The sequence below is a fragment of the Nelumbo lutea genome, chromosome 4 (assembly GCF_056320005.1).
Source record: "Nelumbo lutea isolate HS-2025 chromosome 4, American lotus-T2T, whole genome shotgun sequence".
NCBI lineage: Eukaryota > Viridiplantae > Streptophyta > Magnoliopsida > Proteales > Nelumbonaceae > Nelumbo > Nelumbo lutea.
In genome coordinates this window covers 26,796,294-26,822,886 of record NC_142687.1, presented here as the reverse complement: position 1 = coordinate 26,822,886, position 26,593 = coordinate 26,796,294, and the positions used below count along the sequence as shown (strand labels likewise).

General features: G+C 37.8%; 1 protein-coding gene and 1 pseudogene across 2 annotated transcripts in view; one reads left to right on the top strand and one right to left on the bottom strand.

Moving 5' to 3' along the window:
- The first annotated feature begins 859 nt into the window (after positions 1-859).
- On the top strand, positions 860-7,209 carry LOC148854756 (uncharacterized; annotated as a pseudogene). Its single transcript, XR_016112937.1, has 9 exons — positions 860-981; positions 2,769-2,942; positions 3,696-4,092; positions 4,225-4,508; positions 4,752-4,820; positions 4,920-4,976; positions 5,448-5,500; positions 5,587-5,662; positions 5,847-7,209. The product of XR_016112937.1 is annotated as an uncharacterized LOC148854756 (transcript).
- Positions 7,210-8,729: 1,520 nt separating this feature from the next.
- PFT1 (phytochrome and flowering time regulatory protein (PFT1)) overlaps positions 8,730-26,593 on the bottom strand; it is a 30,480-nt gene continuing 12,616 nt past the window's right edge. Inside the window, exons 5-15 of the mRNA XM_088984704.1 lie at positions 25,659-25,868; positions 25,472-25,537; positions 15,930-16,137; positions 14,869-14,936; positions 13,929-14,738; positions 13,378-13,431; positions 13,168-13,196; positions 11,424-11,492; positions 11,208-11,292; positions 9,558-9,644; positions 8,730-9,484 (exon numbers count right to left, since the gene is read on the bottom strand). Coding sequence (XP_088840830.1) covers positions 9,083-9,484; positions 9,558-9,644; positions 11,208-11,292; positions 11,424-11,492; positions 13,168-13,196; positions 13,378-13,431; positions 13,929-14,738; positions 14,869-14,936; positions 15,930-16,137; positions 25,472-25,537; positions 25,659-25,868 — 2,088 coding nt within the window. The 3' untranslated portion in view covers positions 8,730-9,082. The remainder of the gene's footprint in view (positions 9,485-9,557; positions 9,645-11,207; positions 11,293-11,423; positions 11,493-13,167; positions 13,197-13,377; positions 13,432-13,928; positions 14,739-14,868; positions 14,937-15,929; positions 16,138-25,471; positions 25,538-25,658; positions 25,869-26,593) is intronic.

Sequence of the window (26,593 nt, the reverse complement as noted above, 5' to 3'; positions counted from 1 at the left end):
AAAAGAAATCAAAACTAGCTTCTTGTTGCTAACAAGGTTAGGCCAAGGGCAATAATGTATTTTCACTTCCTTAGTCGACGGCCTACAATTCCAACCTGTGAAGGAGGCATGTCAGAGGCCCCGGGTATTATTCCAGGGGCAAAGACTCTAACGATCAAGTTAATTTATAACAAAGGGAGCAGATGAGGCATGAGGGAGATAGCTCAGACGAGATCACCAGGATCCTAGGGAGTGATGCCACTTATTTATATTTGAACCTGCCTGGAATTTATTAGTAGCGGATGGCCAGGATGCCATCCGGATGATGCTATGTGTCACCATCCTGAGCCTGTCATATGCCCCTCATTTGCACTTTCATACTTTTTGCACCAGTTCAAATGAAATTGCACCGCAAATAAGCAGGTACCTCTGTTCACACCGGATTCTGTACACAACCTCTGTTCACACCTGATTCTGTACACAACTGCCCTAGTTAACCATGCACACAGCCCAAAAGCCCCTTTCCTGTATCTGTATGCTTATATTTTTATTTTAATAATAGTTTTTTTCAAAAACAAAATAAAAAAAAAAAATTCTGACTTAGCAATTTTATTTTAGAAAGTGACAAAAGTAGGCAGATGTGAACAGAGGTCCATTTGTTTCTTCGCAGAAATGTAAATCCAACGTTCACAATTATCTTCCACGCCGAAAAGAAAATGTAAGAAGGCGTGGTCCACGTGGCAAACATGTGAAAAGAAAAGGAGAAAGAGCGGAAAAACGTGCGAAAACACGCTCGGACAACCCATGTTTGCCACGTGGACTTCCCGTCACTCTCTACTCTCTCTACTTATGAGAGTTATGGACAATTGGCCATGTCCCTGCTTTCGCGGGTATTGTTTCTGATATTTCCTCCATTCGAACAATCGATCTCACCAATCTCTTCTCGTTATCCAAACGCATGATGCAGCGATTTGTCGATTGCGTCCTCGCAGTCACCAAAGAGTTAGTCCAATGATATCTTCTTCTCCTCCAACAAATTTTTTCTTCTTTTCTTCTTCCTTTTCTAATTAATTCTGTTGTTGTTTTCTGCTTTTTGTGATTATCTACGTTCACATTTAGATTTTAGAGTAGATTCCGTTCTTAATTGAATTGACAACATTATAAGCAATCATGGTTACGTGTGACGTCTCCTCTTCCGGTTCCGGTTGATCTTGATTTGGAATTTATTTGTTTCTCGATGGAATGCGCATTTTTCTGGGATTCTAGTTTTCTTAGAAACTTGTTTTTTTTTTCTTTCTTTCTTTAGAACCAATAGAGTTGTAATTCGTAGTTTGGATAGATTCAATTTGGAATTCCACAAAAATAATGACAATAAGATAGGAGTAGCTGCATGCAATCATTCATCACCTTAAAAAGTGGTGGAGCACGACGCAATTTTGAGAAAAAAATTGTTTGGAAGAATTCTGAACTGAATGATTCGGAGTCTGTAATTGTGAAGGAATTTGTATGCTTGAGAAGAGAATCTTCTTGGCCTCTGAAGTTTTTCTGGTTTGGTATGGGACCAGGAAGGAGGGCCTTTTTCGGTAGCTTTTGTTCTTATCATTCATCTTGGAAGGCAAAGATATTCCCTTCCTGGCCAAGCTGGTTCAAGTTGGTCCCAGCAGAAGTAACTTTTCTTCCCCTCAAAGGTGGTTTTTGATGAAGTACTTGCCTTTAACTATTTTTTAAAGAAATTAAGTTGCCAAATTATGCTACGCTAGAGGAATTTAATTAAGAACCAGTTCACTTAACAATTTACTTTTTTTTTTTCTTGAGCTCCAGTATCTAGCTATCCATGGGAATCCTGGCATTGTTGTATACCACTTCAAAAGGCTTATATGATTCCATCAACGACCGTTGCATAAATGACCTAATAGTATTAGAGGGCCCTTTGCTGTCACTTGGAGCATTGGAAAGACAGGAACTAGTGATTATTGAAACTTAAAAGACAAATATATCTTGCAAAAAATTGTGATCATATAATTTTTTATATCTCTATCTTTTTCCCGCAAGATCATATTGTGATGAAGTGTCTACATAATATGTTAACAAAGAGAAGAAATATGGAAGGGCCCTCTAATGAACATGCTGTCTTGATTTGAAGAGTAAGCTAGCAGATCAATACATCATTAGATAATCTGATTAGCTACGTTAGTCATCAACGTTACTTGTAAATAATAAGAGTAAGCTAGCATATCTGATTAGCAGGTCTGAACTCAAAACCAAGGATACCTGGGAAGAAATAATATGAGGCATTTTCCCATGTTTGTGTAATCTAAATATTGAAATAAGTTATTGCATTTAGATAGAACCCAATTGTCCTACTTAGGTTGACTTTTTAGCATTCTCTAGACAGTGCTCTCGGCATGCTGTACCCTTCTCTAGGAACTCAGCTTTTGAACTGTGGATTGGTTACTGTATGCCACATGTGAGAAACCAATCATAGGGCCAAACTTGCAGTTAGAAGACTAGGATGTCTAGCTTATAATACATGTCACAATTTAAACAGGGTATCCGAAGTGTGCTATTTAAATTATTTGTGAGCATATCTACATTATGATTATGTATGTGTCTCTCCATATGCATGATATGGCTCTGCCCTTTAAAGCTGGACCTTTTGCAGAAATTTTCACCCTCAGTTTTATCGTATGCATTTTGCGACTAGTATGGTTTCATGTCCTTTATTGAAGCTATTTCTCTTTGTAACATCAAATAAATTTGGCATTGACTGCTTATTTCTGTCTGTCTAGGTCAGTCAAGACATTTACATATGAATCTTTAAACAATATTGTGAGGTTGATAAATGAAGTTTCTGCACTTTTGCTGGTAATTTTGCCAGGAAAAACTACTATTCTCCAAAGTATTCATGGCTGGGAACTCAGGCCAACTGTTCATGGACCTCGACTTCCACGTTGGATGGAAAAGTAAGTACTGAAGGCTGTAATGATATATTTCATCTGGAAATTGTTACATGAGTATGTTAGATTTTCACCCAAATTATGGATTTTTTTTTTACTTGGAAAAGTTTGCTCTCAATTTACATGAGTGTCTGTTAGATTGATTTCAGGAGTTTTATGTACAAGGCATGTCTTCTGTTTTGGAATTTCATTCATGCACCATCTTTTCTCCTGGAGCTTTGAAGGTTCCAAAGTCAGATCTAAACAATTTCTGTCTTGATTTAGGTTTAGAATTCAAAAAATCACCTTATTGTTGTTACACATTGAGATTAATATTACTAATTAGTGCCTTCCATTTCCATAATATTAAATTAATTTGACATAATTTTAATTTCTGTATTGTATTTTAGATGTTGCTTTAACATTTAGGATGTATCATATGATTATTGACACCTTGGATCACACTATCTTACATTTCATAGATATCCTTTTTCATTATTGACTTACCCATAAAGCTACTAGTGTCTTTGGTCTTATTTAATGCATCTTTTTATCTGAGTTTGCTTTATAGAATTAAGATGGTTTGAAACAACATTGTCCATGTACCTTCAATTAGTAATGATTTCAACATAGGATTTTCTTTTCTTGTCTCAGATAAAGAAATTTTCTGTTAAAAAGAAAAAAGTTTGACTTGTCCATTGGCTGGAACAGGGGGATAGCACATTTATTTATTTTTGTATGTAATGTAATCATCTTTCCTTGGCTCCTTTCTGGTGATAGTGGTGTCTCTTCCTTCAACCAGTTCATTTATGAACTTTCTATGGATTCCAATGCTTCATCAACTGTGGATTACTCATCTGGAAGAAAAGACAGCAATGGAAACAATCCTGCATCTCCATTATCCCAAGCTTCATGTATGTCCCGTGCAAGTAACTTCACCAAGTATGATAAATGCGAAGCAAGCTGGGTCAAACACCCTTTTTCATGGATCTTTTGGCCTGTAAAATTTCTTCTGCTATTACCCTTTCATCTTTATCACTTATATGGATTTAGGGGGTCAATCTCCAGTTCCTCCAGATGCCACCAGCCTACAGATTTATATTCTACCAAGAAATCAAACCTCCTAAAGGACCATGTTTTTCACCGCACAACAGACAGGAGACGTGGAGTTGTTGAGGTATGAAAGGGCTGCTCTTTTTAAAATGTTATTGCTCTGATATTAATTTCTGTTATGCTTCTAGTTTTATTCCTTTTTTATTTCATGGAATTATTTTTTTCCCTTTCTCATGCTTGATGTTACTGTCACCAGGACCTCCAGCTAGCAATTGAAATATTCATAGAGGCCATCTTTGACATATTTCATAAGGCAGGACTCTGTCTTCTTTCCCCATCAGAAGCTTTCAGAATTTTATCTAATTGGTTTTCTTCTCTCAACAGCAGTATCAAACAAGTATCTTCTTGTGGTTCAGATACATCTGTTCCAACATCTACACTTGGGGAAAATGACCCCACTCCTACTGAAAGGAAAAACACTCTTTATCAGTCTCTAAACACAGATGCCCGGACATGCCAAGATGTTATAACGGAGTTTGGGTAAGGCCTATTTGGTTAAATGTATAGAACCTTTTTGAGTCAGTCCAAGATGTAATTTACCTTTCAATAGAGGCTATTTGTAATTAGGTTGAATCTCATAATGTAAAGTGTCTGAGAGTGGTTTGAAAAGGAAATATCACTTTTAGATTTCATGTCTTTTTTTCTGGATGTCCTATTTAATATCATAGACAATCTGTTTTTGTTTCCCTGACCAAATTTTCTAATTTGGACCTGCCTTCTCAGTTATCCATATGAAGCTATTCGTGTGGTTACTTCTGATGGATATGTCCTTCTTTTGGAAAGGATTTGAAGGTACAAATCAATCTTTTTCTTTTTAGGTTTACTGAGTTGTTTCTGTAGTGGATTTGAACCAGTAAATAGATGCCTGACGCCTGCAATTTCATTTTGCAGGTGTGACTCTCGAAAGGTGGTGCTTCTGCAACATGGGATACTGGATTCATCCATGGGGTGAGTTACCCTGTCCTCTCAGAATTCGGAAGTGGCAGGATCTTAAGTTGGGATTCTAGGCTTTTGTGATTTGCTATTGTTTAGATATGATGCCTGGGTACCTGTAGATAGCGAGAATACCACTGTTCACAGGATACAAATAGAATTATGTGATCAATTAAATTTTCTCAAGATAGTTCAGGAATGTATCAGGCAGTTGAATACAATACATGATCTTACATGGACAAAATGCAGTCTTCTTGTTAGATAGGCTTGACATATTTTGTTGCATTGGCAATTGAACATGTTAAAGAAAGCATTAAATGATTTTTCTCGTGAAAGGGAAATGTTGATAAAAATGCACTAAAAGTAGGTTACAGAAGACTTTAAAAATTATTCTAGCATAAAGTACATCTTCATGATTCTTATTTTTACAATTAGTGACATTAGCCCATCTTTGTTACTTATGAGTTGTCTTGATCTCATCTTCAGATGGGTATCCAATGGAGTTGTTGGTTCTCCTGCATTTGCAGCCTTCGATCAAGGTATGCTCTAAAGATAAATTCATGATTTTCAAAATATCTTATTGTTAAGATCAAACTATGGACTAAAATTTTCTCCTCTTTTGCAGGTTATGATGTCTTCCTTGGGAACTTTCGTGGTTTGGTATCTAGGGAACATGTTGACAAGAACATTTCCTCTCGACAGTAAGTTTAGTCTCTGTTGATTGGTAGACATACAATAAGATACAGTTCTCTTCAATTGGTCACAGCAGTAAAGTCGAAATATGAAGTAAATAGGAATATAGGAATATCATTGCTTGTGTGGCATAATTGTTGTTTATAATTGATATTAAATAAATATCATTCCAATAAGTTGCTCATCTTGCAGGTACTGGAGATACTCCATAAATGAGCATGGAATTCAAGATATACCTGCAATGATAGAGAAGATTCATGAAGTGAAAACCTCTGAACTGAAGAGCAGCCAATCTGATATTGAAGAAAAAACCAGTCATGATCAGCCTTACAAACTTTGTGCAATTTGCCACAGCTTGGGAGGAGCAGCCATATTGATGTATGTAATAACACGTAGGATTGAAGAAAAGCCCCATAGACTATCAAGGTTGATACTGTCATCACCTGCTGGCTTCCATGACCACTCTACCATAGTATTCACGATAATACAACACCTGTTTCTTATGTTGTCTCCAATATTGGCACCACTTATGCCAGGAATATACATACCAACAAGATTTTCCGAATGCTGCTGAACAAGTTGGCCAAGGACTTCAACAACTACCCTGCCTTGGGAGGTCTGGTTCAGACCCTTATGAGTTATGTCGTGGGTGGTGACAGCTCAAATTGGGTGGGGGTGTTAGGATTGCCTCACTACAACATATATGACATGCCTGGAGTATCCTTTTATGTTGCTCTTCACTTGGCACAGATGAAGCGTGCAGGGAAGTTTATAATGTATGATTATGGTAACACAGCTGCCAACATGGAAGTATATGGATCAGTTGAGCCCTTGGACTTAGGCAAGTACTATGATCTTATAGACATGCCTGTCAATCTGGTTGCTGGGAGAAAGGATAAGGTGATCCCGTCATCCATGGTGAGGAAACATTACAAGCTGATGAAAAATTCAGGTGTGATGGTTTCATTCAACGAGTTCGAATACGCCCACTTGGATTTCACATTCTCTCACCGAGAAGAACTCTTGGCCTACGTTATGTCCCGCCTCAACAGCATCTAAGCAGCAGAATACTAAGAAGGCTGTCATGTTGAAGGAAAAAATGTGTGATAGACTACCCGAATAGGTGGAAAGTGCAAAACTAAGGAGTATTAAACCCCTGGCAGATGTCCCTCCTGGTGCTTCAAAAGTTGAATTTATTGTACGTTTATATTCTGATGATTGTATACAAATTGAGTTGTAAGTTATAACAAACTTAATATATCATTGTCTTTAGTTTAACCTCAGTGTAATTAGTTAAATAGGTTCTTAGTTGTATATCTATTTATTTCTTTTAGGAGAGGTAAATAGGTTAGAATAACATTCCTTTTAAGGTCTTTATACCCAGGACATACTTGTATAGTTGTATTAGAAAGTTGTACTGATAAAGGTTGTTGTATATTCTTACCTGAAAGAAAGATACCGAAGAAGCACAAGAATATAGTTTGTAACTTTGTATATATTTTACCACGGCATGCTGAAAGCAAAATATTCAATTTCAATCTTATCTTGATTGTGATTCTACTTCTTGTTCATTTAGCAATTAGCACTACTGGTACTGGTGTTTCCTCTGAAACGATGGCCTTTGTCTAGTACAAATTATACATCTAATATGCCTACATCTATATGTCTAGTACAAATTCACAGCCACTTCATGGAATGTTGGCACTGATGGCATAATCCGAGGATGAAATCATGTTACTTCCTCTTCTTCCAGAAGATCAGTCCAATTGGGTGGGTGGGGGATGGTCCCTCCACCTTTGAATTGTATTAGTTTAAATTCAGATTGGGGAAGCTACAAGGTGCCAGGAAAAAGTTGGCACAGTTAAACTTGCAAAACCAGTTAAACAAAACGTTTAATTGGGTTCATGGAGATGTCAAAACTTTGGCAAACTCATTTGCAAGATGGTCCATTAGAGTCTTTCCAAAACCCTGCCCGCCCCAAATAGGTTGAAGGATCATCTTGATGTACCAAGGAAGCCATAAAGACTACATTTTCCATTGTATTATTAATAGAAATTGATCATCTATTACCGATTAGAGAAAAAATACATCTTTGAATTTAATATGTGCCTTGGGAGAACTCATCTCTAAAAACTAGCTGTTCGAGGGAGGGAACCCAAGCACATATATACCCCACAACAGCATCCCATTCTACCAATGTGGTATACCTCACATTAGCATCCCATACGACCAACATGGGACAAATGGATCGTAACATCCCACCACACTTCCGCAGTCTCGCTGCCCATGCAGGCTGGCTTTGCACTAGTCCACCTAGTCCCAGCTGAACACTGCAATACCAACATTACCACTTGCGCCACACAATTGCAACTGGGAAACATAGTGTAGGCTCTAATACCATTTGTTATGTGCCTTTGGAGAACTCACCCCTAAAAGCTAGCTGTTAGAGGGAGGGAACCCAGAACGGCATTCCATACTACCGATGTGGGACTAATGGATTGTAACATTCCACCACGATCTGCAGTCCCGGCACTCACACAGACTGGCTTTGCACTAGTCCCCCTAGTCTTGGCCAAACACTGCAATACTGACGTCACCACTTGTGCCGCCGCACAATTGCAACTGGAAGGCATAGTGTAGGCTCTGATACCATTTGATATATGCCTTGAGAGAACTCACCCTTAAAAGCTAACTGTTGGAGGGAGGGAACCCAAGCACATATATACCCCACAACAGCATCACATTAGCATCCAATACTACCAACATAGGACAAATGGATTGTGACAGTTTGGAATAGCACTGGATAAGTCACCTACACATTGACAGTGAAAAATAAACCTTTGGGTTTAGGACAGTAAAATTCATCATGCACTTAATTAGGCAGCAAATACATATCCAAGAGCTTTTAGACAATAGCCCACCGCCTACCCAAAACCCGACTCTGAAACCAAAACAAAAAGATAAAAGACTTTCGTCTATTTACACCCAATTCTTTCATGATCATCATCATCTAAGCCTTGTCCCAACTATATAGGGACAGGGTGCGTCATTCCATTCGGTTCAATGCCATATCCATTGTAAAACTACAAGCCCTTAAATTATTTATTACATCGTGCACTACAATTTTAGTTACTTGATACAGGAGTGATTGTTTCCTAATCTTTTTTTTTTCTTGGTAAAAGTTTCCCAATGTATTTGTTTCTCCGATACTCCTGATATAATTTATTTCATTCGCACCCATGAAGTGTATTTCTAACAAAATAAGGTTACAGCCAGCTTGCCTGCAATGATTTTGACCTGAGAGATTAGTTTTTGACCTGATACATTTGTTTCCTAGAAATAATTTATAAATTAGCTCCTTCAGGTCCTCCGTAACTCCCATTTCTTGTCTGTCCACAGCTGTGTTCTTGAGGCATAGCACAGCTCAATTAATTTAAATACCCTCCTCCAGGCATGTTTGGTGGGCCTTGAGATGATATTTGTCCCTGAGACAGTAGTTGTGATCTACTTGGGCCTTGAACATATGCTTGTGTCATTCCTGCACCAACCATTTGCTGTGATTGGTGCTGTTGTGACTGTTGTTGCAGTTGCTGATGCTGTTGCTGTTGTAACTGCTGATGTTGCTGCTGCTGTAGCTGTAAATGCTGTTGCTGTTGTTGCAGCTGTGGAGGATGCTGTTGCTGCTGTAGCTGCAGAAGCTGTGGATGTTGTTGCAACTGTTGCTGATGTTGTTGTTGCTGCTGCTGCTGCAATTGTTGCTGTTGCTGTAGTTGTTGTTGCTGCTGTTGTTGCTGCTGATTAGGTATTTGTGGCTTGAATACAACCATATCCTGGTTCACAGAAAATATTGTTCAGTTGAGAGATGCATGTAACTCTGCAAGATTGATTGTGCTATTAACTTACCCCAGGGAAAAGCATTCCAATCAAGCGGCAGGCCTTGTCAGAAACTGAAAGGAGCAGCGTCTGAGATGGCAGTTGGATTACTGCACACTGAAAGCATTAAAGAATGCCAGATATTAGAAAATGAAAGGATTTATATTATCAACCATGAAATCACTCTTCAAAATTGAACAAACCATGCCCAAAACATTTGATAGCTGTGCATACATGGAATGCTCTTCTGATCATTAATGTTGTAACCACTGCTGAGGTTTTAGACAGTTTTGTGCAGTTTGTAGTGGTAGTTTTTGATTAGTTATTTTTTAGATAGGAAGTGGGGATCACAACACTCTTGTTGGATCCTTTTTTAGTAGTTACTTTAAGTGTTTTATGCTGTTTTATTGGTTAGCCTCCCTATAAGGGCATATTGGTCTTTGTACTCTATTATTTTAAACTATAAATAATAGTGAAGAGGGTGGCCAGAATTACTGCTCTCTTTGCTCTCTCAAATCTCTTCTCTTCTCTTCCTTCTCTCTTTCCTTCTTCTTCAAGAAATATTCTTTTTCTTTTACAGTTTTTTATTTCAGCAGTTTTCTACTTGGTATCAGAGCTCACCTAGGGTTTCTTGGAGTTTTTCCATGCAGTCCTAGATCAGCCGATTGCATGAGGAGATAAAGGGATGATCAATCTACTTTAGATTGTCCAGTTGTTGGATTTTTTGGTGTTTTCCAGTTATCAGGAGGGTGATCTATGTTTTGGCATCAAAATCAGGAAGAACTGGAGTGTGAGGAAGAGGAAGAGTCCTAGTACTGTGTGTACAGCCTCTTGTACAGATATTTATACTTTTGATACTTAATAAAATACTTTACCTTACCTTTTCCAAAAAAAAAAAGCATGTTCTAGAGAGAATTCAACTAATCAAATGGGTAAATGAGTGTAAATCATAAAGGACTTTCTCAACTTAAAAGTTACATCCAATGTTGTTAAGACTCAAGCTGGACCAGACAGTTGGGCCATGAAAACTGGGAACCAGTAGGCATGAAACCCTAGTTTTTCAAATTTCTGAAAAAATGGGCGACCCATTGAAAACCATCTGGGTTTCAATGATCTGGCCAATTTCAAACGAACACCCCCCCCGATCAATGACTTGTCGAGAAATTACAAAATGTCAATGACAAGATTTGAAGCTGAGACCTATTCTTTGTGTGCTACATGCTACCATTGATCAAGTATGACATTTGTTTTAGTTTCTGTCTCTGTAATATCTATATTTATCAAATATGTATACACTTTTTAATAAAATGTGAGTTAAGACTTGAACCCTGGTCACTTGTATTAAAAACCATTTAGCCACTACATATACATATGATGTATCATTATACAATATTTTATATCTTATTTATATGATGTCATGGGTCACTGGGTTGACTCAGTGGTCAGACTGTTTGACCCATGACCCAGCAGGCATTCCAGTTTTGTGTCTGGTCCAAATCTTACAACATTGCTTTAATCTCCTACACTGACCAGATGCTAATATTTTATGTTAAAGGTAATGCTCATCTGTTCTACAGTAATAAACAAAAAGGGAAAAAATAAGAACCGTATCAGCTTTCAGATAAAAATATGACAGACAAAATACATCTAAACAAGAAAGCTGAACTTCCATTGACTCACAAGCTTCTTATCCTGAAGTTGTCCAAGAAACCCATGTTGATTCAGTGCCCGGAAAACTAAGAAATCTGCCTTTCCCACATATTGCCTGATATTAAATAAAAAATAGAACAAATTAAAAAGGTATATTATTCATCAGAACTAAACATAAATACAGATAAACAGGATGAGACAGAAGTCTATAATAAAATAAAAACAGGGACAGCAATCAGAAATTACTTGTTGTTCATATGATCCTGAGATATCAGACGAACTATTTGCATTGTGGGTGGCCAATCAGATGCAAGCCTGAAATAGAAAGAACTTATGTCAAAACATGACTTCAATACCAATCTTAGAATATGGTAGATGTAGAGAACACTGATGTGGGCCCCACAGCTGTGGCCCCCACTGTGTTCGTAGGACAGTATGTGCAATTATTTGTTTCAGTCATGTTAGTGTTGGTGGTCAGCGTGTTATTTCAGTTGTTATTTATTTCAGTTTGCTATTTGCTTTATTTGTCATGTAAGTATTAAGGGCATATCTGTCCTTTCTTCTATGTACTGAACATAACCTATAAATACTAAGAGAGTGGCGGCGGCAGATCAATTTAGAATCCGTCCCTCCTTTCAAACCTTTGTGTTCTCCTGTTCTTCTCCTCTCTTTTCTTCTTTTCCTTACTTTTCTTCTACCTTTCCTAATCTGAAATCCATTAGGATTCAAGGCTGATTGTAGCCTTGATCGCCTACTATAGACATACAGTGCCAGAAATTTCCAATGACACAATAATGCACTTTTTATCTCTAGAAACATAAACAGCTGTTCATAGCTTTTATACAGATAAACTGTTTCTGGACAGATTTAAGACTGACCATACTTTATGGTGCCAATGCACAATAACACTTCCATAAAATTAGTGTTAAGACATTTCAGGAAGTTGAAGTGGATGAATAGCAAGACCAGGATGAATATATTTAGGAAGGATATTTTGAGAACTTAAAGATAGCACCAGAAGTCAACACTGACAGAGCATGTAAGATAAAGACCTAAAGAATGCAGTAGCTTGAAGAGAGTAATTTATTGCAAATCACAAAGGGAAGGGTACATGACTTAGGGTAGTAAGGAAATATTTAGCAGATTTTTAACAAAATTCATGCAGTTGATATGATAGATGAAAAGGACGCTTGAATATATGAAATATATGGAGGGGCTTCCTTTTATTAATCAACTGTCTAGAATTATTGACAAAGGACAGTTTCCCAAATCTTATGGTTAAGAGTTCAGTGAACTAAATCTCCATACAAATGTTTTAACCTACAGACATATAAAGTTCCAGGTAGTCCAACCTGGTTTTGAAAACAGAGATTTTGGGCTACAAACATATGTGGTTGAAGGACTACTTTTGATAGTACCAAAAGCAGTATAACCCTGTCCTCCCTAGGAAGGAAACTTCTGCAAGGGGAAAAAAAAAAGGTTGAACTACAAATACAAAATGGATCTTGGTTCATTAAGGGGATAGGTCTTCTTCCTCTCTTATCTCTTCCTACCTCCGTCACCTAATATCTTCTCTGTTTTTCTATGTAAAACAGAGTAAGATCAAGAAGAAACACAGCATACAACCTTGCCAAATGACTAGGTTGATTGAAGTCTTCTAGAAAAAACAGAAAAGAAAACCAGAAAGGAAAAAAACTCTCTGTAGGCCTACTGCATCACAAAATATCCATAGCTTATTTTATTCATTTACTGTGGGTATGATCAAGGAATATTCCTTTGATAATGCTAGGTGGATTCTAGTGATATATTTATCTAGCTTCCTTATTGGTTTCAATGTCCTCCAACCCCCTCCTGCACCCCTAAAGACTGGGCTTTTTTATGGTCTTAGAAAATTTTAAGTGGTAGTAATAATTTTCATTGACTACTGATAAAAGAGATGGCACAAAGTTAAAATAGATGATTTTATAAGCGATGAAACCCATCAACTTACGTCTCAGATGCTGTTACATTCCTATAGCCCTGTCACAAAGGAAAATGTGTTAGGTATCAGTTTTTTAGATAAATTAGAGAAGAAGATTACAAATCATATTCAATTTTGTAATTTTCTATATCAAACAATCACTAATGCTGTAAGGATGAGAACAACATTCCAACATAATATGAAAGTAAAATTATCTTGATCATATGTATGAATACATACTTCAAGTCTAGTAATAAATACAGGTTGTCCTTGTCTTTGTCCTGATAAGGCTCCCTGCATGTCCACAGAAGTCATTCCAGTAAGTCAGTGTTTCCAGAATCTACAATGAGCAGAAAAACAGACTGATATTATGACTCAAAAAGTAAAACTGAAATTTTGGGCAAAACACCTTGTTCATTTAGTTTCTTATACTTCTCTTATGTTCAGAAATCCTAGATCTGATAACCAGAGGGATGCTTAGTTAGGCTTAGAAAAAGGAAGATGTTAGTTTTTACTCCTCTACTTATAAACCTCCTCAAACCTCTCTTTTGATTTTAGTAAATATTTTTCTCCTTAATCAATAAATAAATTTAAAAAAGAAAGAGAGATAAAAGTAACAGAAAGACATTTTGCCAAAAAAAAATCTAAAAGATACCAAGCTTTATTGTATTTCATCATATAACACAAAATCTTGAAAAGAATAATGTTAAACCATGAATAGATTTAAACATTCAAATATACAGTTTTACAATTAACCCTTTCAATAAAGCAACAAAAGGCACCAGAATTACCTCCCAGAGTTTAACATATCTGGACTGTGATGGTTGCAGAGTGCCTGCTGTCTGTTGCACATTAGCTGCAGAACCATTGTTCACACCAAGGGGTTGTGTCCCACCCTGGACTTGTTGAGACATTCCTGGAGTAGGAATCATTGTACCAGCTCCAGATGAAATACCTGATGGACCAAGTCCAGTCATTATGTTTTGATTCATACCAATTCCACTTTGTCCTATTTGTGTTCCTGAAAGATTTCCTTGGCCAACAGTGGGTACTGGTTGGCCCATGCTAACAGCTCCTTGAATATTAGCCAATGGTTGTGAAATGCCTAGGTTTGAGTTTCCAGATATATTAGAAGCTGCTGAAGTCAATGAACCAATAGCTGTGTTTTGGGTAACTTGTGCAGTCCCCATTAATGACCCTGATCCAGTTAATGATGTGATACTTGATTGTCCAGATGAAAATACAGTTTGCGCAGCTGGCAAAACAGATGATGCCATTCCACTGGATATCATGTTCGACATATGCATTGCCATGGGAGTTGCACCCACTGTCTGCAGCCCAATAGAACTTCCCCGTACCTGAGAGAGGTTATTGAGAATGTTCACATTTGCTGCAGCACCTGGAGGACGCAAGGGTTGTGAGACAGGATTCACTATTGGTTTGAATTCCTGCACATTGTCAGCATTTGCTATCATCTCTTGAGAAGAGGCAATTGGTGAAGAAGTTTGCAAGCTTGGAACAGCTTGAGTAGCCCCATGTGAAACAGGTGGAATATTTGAAAAACCAGGTCCCGTTACCATGGAGGAGACAGTGGTTGGCTCCTGAACAAGAGCACCAGGAGTAGCATAGTTATGAAACTAATAAAACTGGATAAATGGTGATAAAAGCTGCTTTTTTTTTTCAGAAGTGACAACTCCAATGAAAGTAAAATAGAGGGTTTATGAAGCTGACCACTTTTACAGTTGCAGTAGGAATGTTCCCAACAGGAATTTGCTGACGAGTCATCAATGGACCATTGACTGCAAATAAAAAAGAACAGACTGTAAGCACTAAACCGGGCAAAAGAGTGGATATGTATCAACCATTACAACTAAATATGTTGGCATAATACTGATAACTGGTAATAAATACCCTCTCAACCTTTCTAAAAAGGCTTTTAATCATTAGCAATCACTCTTGTGCACCTTGAGTGCCAATAGAAGGAAGTGAATGCCTGTTTATACTTATTCTCATAGAAGGAATCAAGAACCATTTGTATTTGCAATTAAGCAAAGTGTATGAAAGAAACTCGTATTGCCTTTCATATTGGATTCACTTCCCTGATAGCTATGTACTGTTTTCATAGAGTTTTTTTAATCAGTCATGAAAGTGACATGAAGAGATAAAATGTAAGCAAGTAATTGACACCCACTAAAGCAGAAACTTAGTTGTATCAAATGTTCAATGTGTTAGTTTTTTTTTTTCTTTTTTGATAATAACAGAATAATTTTATTAAAATAAAAACATCAAATCTTACAGCCTGGTGTAGAGATTACACCACAAACGATGTGTTAGTTAACTCTGCCCGAACCAATAGAGATGCTATAGTCTCCAGTGGATCACGACCATGAACATGATCAAAACTTGGTAAGGATGAACATGATCAAGTGATTTTAAAGAAAAAGAAAATAACATCAATGGTAGAATATAATCCAGGGAAAAGAATTTGGAGGTAGTCCCTAATTTGGGAAAAACAGCTAATATGCTACTCTTAAGAGCTGATACATTAAGTCAGAACTTGGTAAGGAAGAAACATCATTAAAAGAGTAAGCTCTCCAAGCTCAAGTCTGACCACATTAGTTGATGTTTTAACACATTTTATTTCTGTTTAAGCAAAGAATCAAGATAACATTTAAGTGCTGAAAATAGAATAACGGGTAAACATTTAGCACAATTAATTATGAAAGGTGATTAATTAAACATGCAAAACAACCTGAAAGAATGGTGTAACGAAATTCAGTGTGCAAAATAACCTGAAGGTATTGAAGCTGAAGGCCCTGAAACTGGAGGAACAGAAGTTGTATCCATCTTCACTGGACTTTGATTTGATGTCAAACTTGTTATTCCAGGGCGACTTAGAGCAGCACGAGCCTCCATGAAATTCTCTGACAATAGAATGAGAAATTGTGGGTTCTTAAGATTATCAACAGATGGATCTGCTGCTCGAGGATTACGCTTTCCCTATATTGACAGAGTGGAGAAATTAGTAACAAGCATGACTTCCATTGACTACTGATAATCAAGGTGTTGACATTTAATGAGTATAGAGTAGTCAGATGCCATAAAACAAGAGACTTGCAAGTGGAAGTGCAGGCAGAAAAGAGAATGAAAAACAAGATTAAGAGTATGGAACAAAAAAAAAAAAAAACCAAGGACTAGAGAAAATTCTGTGAATATCAAAGGCCATTAAGTAATGAATAACACAATTAATGTCTGGCGAGGCACTGATTCTATCTGGTTGTATACTTTATTTTTTCATTTTGCATTACCATTGTAAAAGGCTCTCTTCTTTTATGGAGCGTACCCAAATCCTTTTTGCAAATCTTTTATACTTAAATGAAATATAAATATAAAGTATAGAGCCTTTTCAAGTAGTATCACAAAAACAAAACAAATAAAATTACAACCAGATACAATCACTATATATTGTTATGGAGAACTCAAGCATTTACCCATTACTAATAAAAGGTCAAAACCATATGCAGTAAGTTTGGGCCGAACATGTAGCAAAAACTCTCTTTTTTCTTATGTGGAGCACTTTTTTGAGGTCAAGCTGACATATATTTGCCAACAAAGAGAGGCATCTTTTGAGATACTGAGTGCCCAAGTCCTATTTCTTCCTATCTCTTGGATGCAGGTAATTAGTGAATTCAAGTGTATTTCACTCAAAGACATAAAGAAGAACCTCATTGAGATACTACAATCTCCACCAGGCATCACTATCAGATGAATTTCTTCATGTCCTTGTTGAATGATTACATCTTATTCTTTTTTATTTTGTTTATTTATATTTTTTTCTTATATATGATGTGTTGTACAACCAGGGTGTTCCTGTCATTTCTCTGTTCTTGGGAGGATATATCTCTATCACAGGCATACTCTCTTGGACATAGTTAAGAGAGTATGATGAAGGCTCTATTACATCAATCAACACTTGATCACTCCGCCCTTGTTACATGGATGCCATCCATATAATTTATCTCATTAACAGAGTCCCCTCTTTGGTTCTTCGGTTCAAGACCCCATTCAGTGTGTTGTCCTCCAAAGATGATGTTTTTTCTGTTCCTCTACGGGTTTTTGGCCATACATGTTTTATTCACATCCATATAATTTATCTCATTAACAGAGTCCCCTCTTTGGTTCTTCGGTTCAAGACCCCATTCAGTGTGTTGTCCTCCAAAGATGATGTTTTTTCTGTTCCTCTACGGGTTTTTGGCCATACATGTTTTATTCACATACTAGGTCCCCATAGGTCCAAGTTTAATCCTAAGGCAATAAAGTGTGTTTTCTTTTTTTTGACCCCCAAACTTTGGATGGGCAGCCACGAAAACGTTATTAAAACCAAATATAAGAAGTCCTGGTGGGGGGGTGGGGGGGCAGGCATAGGAGACCCAATTTGTTAGGAGTAGCTCCAATAGGTGATAAGAGGAGAGAAAATAGACAATGATGGTTTGGTCATGTGCATAGAAGACTATTAACAGCCGAACAGAGGAGAAGAGAGGTAGGAGAAGAGAAGAGGAAGAGAGGAGAGAGGAGAGAGGAGAGGAGAGAAGAGAGAGATTTGGAGTCTGCTACAATGCCGCTACAATGCTGGCGGCGCCAGCTTATATTAATATATATAGAGCGACCATAATTAGAAGGGAAAGAACCCTTATGCCCCTACTTAAGTTACAGCATAAAAAACAAAAGAAAAAACTGCTTTAATTTGTCCAAACGGACTCTAACTCAACAGAATACAAACATAATAAATAAAGTTAACATTCCAACACCCCCTCAAGTTGGGACATGGATGTCAACCATGCCCAATTTGTCACACAAATTATTATGCCGCACGTGTTGAAGGCCCTTGGTGAAGATGTCTACAAGTTGTTCCTCTGAACTAACATAAGGAGTGCACACTTCTCCGCTCACAAGTTTTTCTCTAATAAAAGGCTTGTCCACTTCAATATGTTTTGTTCTATCATGGAGGACTGGGTTAGCAGCAATGTTGATAGCAGCCTTGTTGTCATAGTAGAGTGACATAGGTTTGTTAACTGCAAAACCCAACTCTCCTAACAAATTTTTTATCCACATCATTTCAGCAATACCATGAGACATGGCTCTGTATTCTGCCTCAGCACTGGATCTAGCCACCACACTTTGCTTCTTACTTCTCCAGGTGACTAGGTTTCCTCCCACAAAGGTACAATACCCACTGGTAGATTTTCTGTCATCGATTGCCCCTGCCCAATCAGCATCTATATACACCTCCACTTTCAAATGCCCGTGTTTCTAGAAAAGCAAACCAGCTCCTGGGAACTTCTTGAGGCATCTAAGGATTCTTTCTACAGCTTCAAAGTGAGTTGTCTTAGGATTATGCATGAACTGGCTAAGAACACCCACTACATAGGCAATATCAAGTCTGGTCATAGAAAAATATAAGAGTCTCCCTACAAGTCTCTAGAACTTCTTTACATCCTTCAAACACTCCCCCTGACAGTCTCCTAGATGATGGTTGGGTTCAATGGGTGAATCAATTGGTTTCACTCCCAACTTGCATGTATCCTCTAATAGATCTAGTACATATTTTCTTTGGGAAATAAAGATGCCCCTTTTTGAGCGAGCAACTTCAATTCCAAGAAAATAACGTAAGGGACCTAGATCTTTCACCTCAAATTGAGTGGCTAGGAATTTCTTCAGCTTCTGTATTTTAGTCTTCCAGTCTCCTGTGATTACTATGTCATCAACATAGACAATTAAAGATGCAATTTTCTCTTCGCCTTTTTTCACAAATAAAGTATGATCTGACTGGCATTGTTTGAATCCCATCTGTTGCACTGCTAAATGAACCCTACTAAACCAGGCCCGAGGTGACTACTATGTCACCATTCAAGCATGCATTCTTGATATCCAACTGATGAAGTTCCCAATCAAGGTTAGCTACTAGTGAGAGGAGGATTCTAGTTGAATTCATCTTGGCTACTGGAGCAAAGGTCTCTGCATAGTCTACTCCATACACTTGTATAAACCCTTTGGCCACCAATCTAGCTTTGTATCTTTCTACTAAACCATCAGCTCTATACTTTACTGTGAATACCCACTTGCAAGCCACTGGTTCCTTCCCTTCAGGAAGATCCACTAACTCCCAGGTGCCATTTTTGTGTAAGGAATTAATTTTTTCCTTCATTGCATCTGTCCATTCAGGTTTGGATAAAGCTTCTACTACATTCTTAGGAACAGAGACACTGTCAATAGAGGAAAAGAATGCACGGTATGAAGGTGAAATATGATCATAGGACACAAAGTGAGAGATAGGATGATTAGTAGTACAAGACCTAACACCCTTTCTCTTAGCAATAGGAACATCAAGATCATTAACAACAGGAGGATCAATGTTAAGAGATTTAGGCATATCAACGAGAACAAGTGTACCTGGATGATGAGGAGGATCTACCTATGGAGAGTCCGATGATATTGGTTGCATAGTTTTGGGTTCCACGGCTCTTGAACTCTGTTGGCTCTTATGGCGGCAAAGAAAGACCCGAAATGGAGAAGGGTCGGGAAGAGGAGGTAGTCGAACTTGAGTGTGTTTCTCCTCAACCCTACTCTCCCCCTGAGGAGAAACCAAGAAGAAGGGTTGACTCTCAAAGAACGATACATCCATGGAGACATAGTACTTGCGTGAAGCAGTATTATAGCAGCGGTAACCCTTTTGAGATAACGGATAACCAAGAATAACACAAGGAGTGGCACGGGGATCGAGTTTACCGCGAATAGGAGACAAGTCATGAACGAAGCAACAACACCCAAAGACACGCATTAGAATAGGGGACAACGGTTGATGATATATGCAGCACACATAATAACATCCATCCAAAAACGTTTCGGAACATTCATATGAAGTAATAAACCATGAGCTACCTCAAGTAGATAACGATTTTTCCTTTCAGCAACACCGTTTTGTTGAGGTGTCCTGGCACAAGAGCTTCGATGAAGAGATCCACATGAAACAAAGAACTCTGTGAGATCATTATGGAAGTACTCTTTTGCATTGTCCGACTGGAAAATGTGAATTTCAGTTTGAAATTGAGTGAAAATCATTCGTTGAAAGTTTTTCACAATCTTTGGCACTTCATCTCTAGATTGCATAGAACCAAGTATATCTAGAGTAGTCATTGATCAAAGTAATGAAATATTTATATCCAGTCTCAGTAGGTAGAGAAATAGGGCCCCAAACATCAGAATAGACAATATGAAAAAGAAATTCAGATCTTTTATTTCTTAAAGGAAAGAAATTTCTACAATGTTTGCTCAATTGGCATGTATGACACTGCAATTTACTAACTAACAAAGACTTAAACAACTCAGGAAACATAAGTTTTAAAGACTCAAACGAAAGGTGACCAAGACGATTATGCCACAAGTAGACATGACTCTCACAAGAAGAACTTAAAGACTCTGTGGCCACAAGACTAGCTTTATTCTCCAGCACGTAGAGGCCATCCACCATGCTTCCTCTACCAATCGTCTTCCTCGAGGTCAAATCCTGAAATACACACGAAAAAGGAAAGAAGGTCACTGAACAATTCAATGAATGAATAATACTGCTAATGGAAAGTAAATTGATAGGTAATTTAGGAACATGAAACACATTAGAGAGAGTAAGACCATGAGGAAGGGAGATGATTCCTTGACCGGTTATGGTGGAATAAGACCCATCAGCCAATCTCACCTTATCTCTCCCAGAGAGGAGGTTATATGCCTGAAATAAATGACTTACCAGTCATGTGGTTTGAGACTCCAGAGTCAATTATCCAAGGGGAATCAAATGTATGAGATGACACATGGAAAGTAGTGGCAGTGTTACCTGATGTAGACACAAAGGAGGTAGGAGTAGGGCCAGAATCCATCTGGCGAAGTGTCCTACCATATAATTCCAAGTAGTCATGCAAGGAGTTGATGATCTTTTCCTTGGGGTCAAAACCAGAGTGTCACTCTTGGGGCACCATGGGACTAGTCTCTTGCGATGCCACATTTGCTGAGTTATATTTCTTCTAACTCTGCTAGGTTGGCTTCTTAATCGGATCAGACTTCTTACTCAATTCCCGAGCCCATTTCGGCTTGCCATGAAGATCCCAACATGTGTCTCTAGTGTGCTTGGACTTTTGACAATGAGTGCACCAATGCTTGTCTTTGTCATCCACTCTCTTCTGTGGACCTCCCTTTTTAAAAGAACCTCCAACATTTGAACTTGTACCCCCTCGGACAACTAGTGCAATTGGTTCCCCTTCTATACAATTCATCACACTTCTTCTACTCTCTTCAAACTGAACTAGGGCATAAACTTCTTGGACTAAAGGTAGGCTCTTACTTCCTAAGATTTGTACCCTCATGGATTCATATATAGGATTCAGCACCAAAAGAAAAACAAATACCCATTGCTGGTAAACGAGTGATTTGTAGGCCTTTGCATCCTCATCGCACTTCCAATTCACATTTTGATAATGATCCAGTTCCTTCCAAATTGATGTACAGTCTAAATAGTATACTGAGAGACTCCTCTCCCCTTGCTTGCAAGTGGAAGATTCTGCTTGTAATTGATATATCTTTGCATAGTGCCTCTGTTCTGAATAGGTAGATTTTGCTTGTTCCCATATTTCACAAGTTATTTCAGCCCACATAAAGGTCTTCCTTACTTGTGGCAGCATGGAAACCAAGAGCAATGACATCACCATGCTATTTTCTTGGTCCCATCTGTCATGTTCAGCACTACCAATCTTTGGTTCCTTGATTTTACCATTAATATACCCGATCTTTCCTCTAGCAGTAGTATATAGTTTAATTCCCCTAGACCATTCAAGATAGTTCAGTCCATCAAAGGGGATTACAGCCATGGGCAAACTCATATCCATCCCTCCACTCATTCCATTTTGACCTCCTGAAATTCTTGAAGTTGCAGAATTCTCAGAGGACATAATTCAAACACCTTTCAGACCTTACACACACTTTATGATCCCTCCTATCACCAAACAAACAGTCCTAGAAACACCAAGGATGAAGCCCACATGCACACACTGCAATCTGGACACAATCTAACCACAAACCAGCCTAGATTGACCAAAAAAGGCAAGATTTTAGGGTGATCTCAGAGCTAATCTGACCTAGCAGTCACACTCCACCAGCTTCCAAACACCCCAAACACATCGACTGCTAGGAGGGGTCATAAACCAGTATGGTAACACCACAAGGGTTAAAAGATCAGGTCATCCTCGACCTACAGATCTGAATTCTCAGACATGGGATCACACGATCCATAAAAAAAAAAAAAAAAAAAAAAAAAAAAAAAAAAAAGAGGTTCAAACCTCACAACTTCTCAGAATACATTCAGCAGTCTAGAGCCATATAGTTTCTTCTTGGTACACGACCAAGGAAAAGGAAAAAAACACTAAAAAAATCTACCAGTCATAGATCTGCACTTTTTTTATCTCAGTTGAAGAAGACAGCAGGTTGAAGCTTGTTCGATCTGCTCACATGCCTAGCAGAACCACTCTGATACCATATTAACAGCCAAACAAGGAGAAGAGATCAAGAGAGGTAGGAGAAGAGAAGAGGAAGAGAGGAGAGAGGAGAGGAGAGAAGAGAAGAAAGAGATTTGGAGTCTGCTACAGTGCTGGCGGCGCCAGCTTATATTAATGTATATAGGGCAACCATAATTAGAAGGGAAAGGACCCTTATGCCCCTACTTAAGTTACAGAATAAAAAACAAAAGAAAAAACTGCCTTAATTTGTCCAAACGAACCCTAACTCAGCAGAATACAAACATAATAAATAAAGTTAGCATTCCAACAAAGACCATCAAAAGCACCCATAAAAAAAATGATTTAAGCACCAATAATTTAACGATGGAAATGACATTAAACAGAACGGACTGGCAAAATAGGATTCATGTAGCCAACCATTAGGAAGCGTAGGTGGAAATGTGGAATCATAGATGTCATCATGCCTATCACAACTAAGGCAAGCTAAGAAATCTTCTGACTCGTTTCCTTCATGCAGGGTTTGACTTGTCTCCATATTTATGTCACTTCTTAAGTCATCAATCTCGCTCCACCAGTGACATAGTTCATGAGTAGGATAAGAATTCTTTTGAACAAAGTCCATTAAGACTTTAGAACCCATAAAGATGTGAATATGAGAGAGACCCAAAGTTCTAGATAAAAGAATACCATCCTTCAGGGCCATTGCATCCACAAATATATTACTGGCAGCCCTGTAAAAAGAAGCTTTATCTCCCAAGAAGGTCCCATCATTATCTCACAAAATACAGCCACCACCACTGGATATGCATATGATCAAAAAGGAGGATACTTTTATGATCCAATTTCAAGGAGGACCTTTGCTTCTAAGGATGTCACATTTATTATTTCCCTTCATACTTTGGGATTACATCTCAAGGGGAGAATGGTGGAAGTGAAGGTATTGATATTGGTTGCTTTCCTTCTTCCTGTTCTTGTTCCAAAGGTTGTACTAGTTATGGAGACTTCTCTTTCATCTGATCACAGTTATGACTTATGGTAACCCAAGAAAGGAGTTATAGCTGTACCAAAGGGGGAAGAAGAACACCACCTGATGAGACCAGAAAAAGGAAAAAAAAAAAGAAAGAGAAAATAACAATGTTAATATGTTTTGAGTTTGTTTTTGTAGTTGGAACCCCAAGTAGTTGTCTTGGGAAGCTTTGTTATCAGTTTGGTTCTAGGGGTATTTTCGTCATTTTTTATATTTCAAATTCTGGTCAGGGGGGCAACAGGGTGCACATCTGTTGGATTTTGGTCTCTTGGGTGTTTTTATAACAAAAGTTATCTTTTGTGGTTGTTTGAAGCTAGTTTTGTTCTTAAGGTGTTGCTTGTGAAGGGGGAACATCCTAGGGGCTTATGTGTAAATATTTTAGTTGCCTTCTCCAGTAAACCATTGAGTCTAATAAAAGAGAAGGGGGTTGTTTCTATGGGGGTATTTTTGGTTCTTCCTCTCTTATTTGAGTTGTAGCTCAGCCCCAACTAGGGTTTTCAAGTATTAGGAGCTTGCCTTCTCCAGTAAGCCATTGAGTCTTATAAAAGAGAAGGGGGTTGTTTCTGTGGGGGTATTTTTGGTTCTTCCTCTCTTATTTGAGTTGTAGCTCAGCCCCAACAAGGGTTTTCAAGTATTAGGAGCTTGGGTTTTGAGGAGTCAACCCATTTGGTGCCTTCCAATCCCTCTACTGTTGTGTGTTTGCACGAGAAGCCAGCTTGACACCATTATTACTGTAACATAACTGTTCTCGGAGGAGTTCTACTTCAGGTTCAAATCTGAAATCCCTAAGAATCCAACTTCCTTTTGTTGTTTTCAGAGTTGCATTGTTATGCTTATTTCTGTAAACTTGAAGTGCTGCATATATCTTTCACTTCTGTCCATATCACCACTCCAAGTCACCTCTAATGAACTTCATCCATCTTAGTCTCCTATTTTAGATCTTGATCTTCCCATTGCATTGAGAAAGGGTAAGTGCCACTCATCTAATAGCCATAGTATTTACCATCATATTGCGTATGATAATTCGTCCCTTTCATATTAGTTTAAATGCAAAGCAGATAGCAGTATAGATAGATAAAAGGTGTGACTAGTTGCCAAGGGGTAATACACAAACTTATGGTAGTGATTATGAGGAGACATTTTCTCCAATTGCAAAAATGATTTTTGTGCAAGTTTTATTGCATTTGTTGCTCATAGAAGAAACATGTGAGTATGTGACTAACCACATAAATACATACACACAGGATTATGTTGCAATACTTTTCCTTGAAAATGTTTCATGCAATTAAATGGATATGGATATAACCATGTATTACTTACTGGCTTAAATGGCTTACTTATATCCACATTTTGAGGAGGCTAATTCATGATTGAAACTTTGTAGTTCTACCAATATCCAAATGCAAGAAAAAGAGAGTGCTAGATGCATAACTAAATCAACAAACTTTGGTTCCAAGACAGTAAACCACATCTTTATTCATATGACATAGCATTTCTAGTTGTAAGAAACAGTTCTCTTTAATTAGAATTCATTTGGAAAATAATTCAGACAATTGAATTAGTTTTCACTACCTATATGCAAAGTATATTGAATTGAGAAAACTGACCATACAAGTTTCAATATAAATAAGATGATTAGTGCACAGACTAAGGGACAGGTTCCATTGAACAAATCTAGGAAAAGGCCTTAACAAGCTTGATACAGAAGTTTGCAAATAGAAATTAATTCAACTATAACTAAAATCCATACCGCATTATATATTGCTTTAAGTTTTGGGAGCTGCTTTGGTGAAATGACTGATAGAGAAACAAAGCACTGCATGCAGAAGTACAGTAAGAAACACTGGGAAGATATCCATAAATGAATCTTCAGCATAAACATGATCAGGAAGCACAAAATAACAAAATAATAATAATAAACTTTGCGGTTGCATAACCTGAGCAAATGATTTAGCAACCGTCTCAGCATCTGATAGACAACTTTCTGTTTGCCCTTCCATGCTTTCATTCTTCTCTAAATTTTGGTTCAGTGGACGATACACTGGTGTGGGCAGGGGGTAGGGATTACTGGCAGCTACAAGAATACAATGCTTTTGCCCATCCACATTTTGCTGAGTTTGGCTCCCATTTGGAGCCACACAGAACATCTGAATGATACCACTGAAATTAATCTTTACCATATGCAAAATGAAAAAAATTTGTCCACAAAAAGAAAATCCATATAAGAAACTCTAAAAAGATTAAATAAGAACAAGTTTGACAAAAAAAAATAAGAGTTTCATGCATTTCAGCATCTTCTCAGTCACTGCAAAAGTCAAACTTGTTTCTCAACCTCCTGCACCATTTAGTATTTTTAAATTAAGTTCTCAATCAGCAATAAAAAGGACATCCGCAGAAAAATAATGCAACGAGCTTTGCAGCACACACAAACAACGTATAGCATACATTCATTTCAACTTCCAATGGCACCTTTTAGCAATATCAGTTAATACTTAAATGTTGGGTAAGCATCCAAGTGAATGGGTACATACCCAATCCATTTAACTCAAACTCCAAATAAAATAAATAAGCAAAACCAAATAGGTGGCTCCAATACATTTCCCATGCAAACATATCATGTTTTATAAATAACTAAATATTGCTACTTCATTGCAAAATGAAGCATCCAAGTACCATAACTGAAATTAGGGCTTCAAGTGCAGAATTTAGAAAGCAAACCCAAAAACTAAGATAACTAAGGGATCTAACCTCTACTTGACCAAGAATCAATGTTGCACGTATCTTAAACAGGGGCTATATAGTGCCAAGATAGCCTATATCGCCACACTAATAATCATCTTTATGCACTAAAGCATGAAGGTTTTACGGTCTG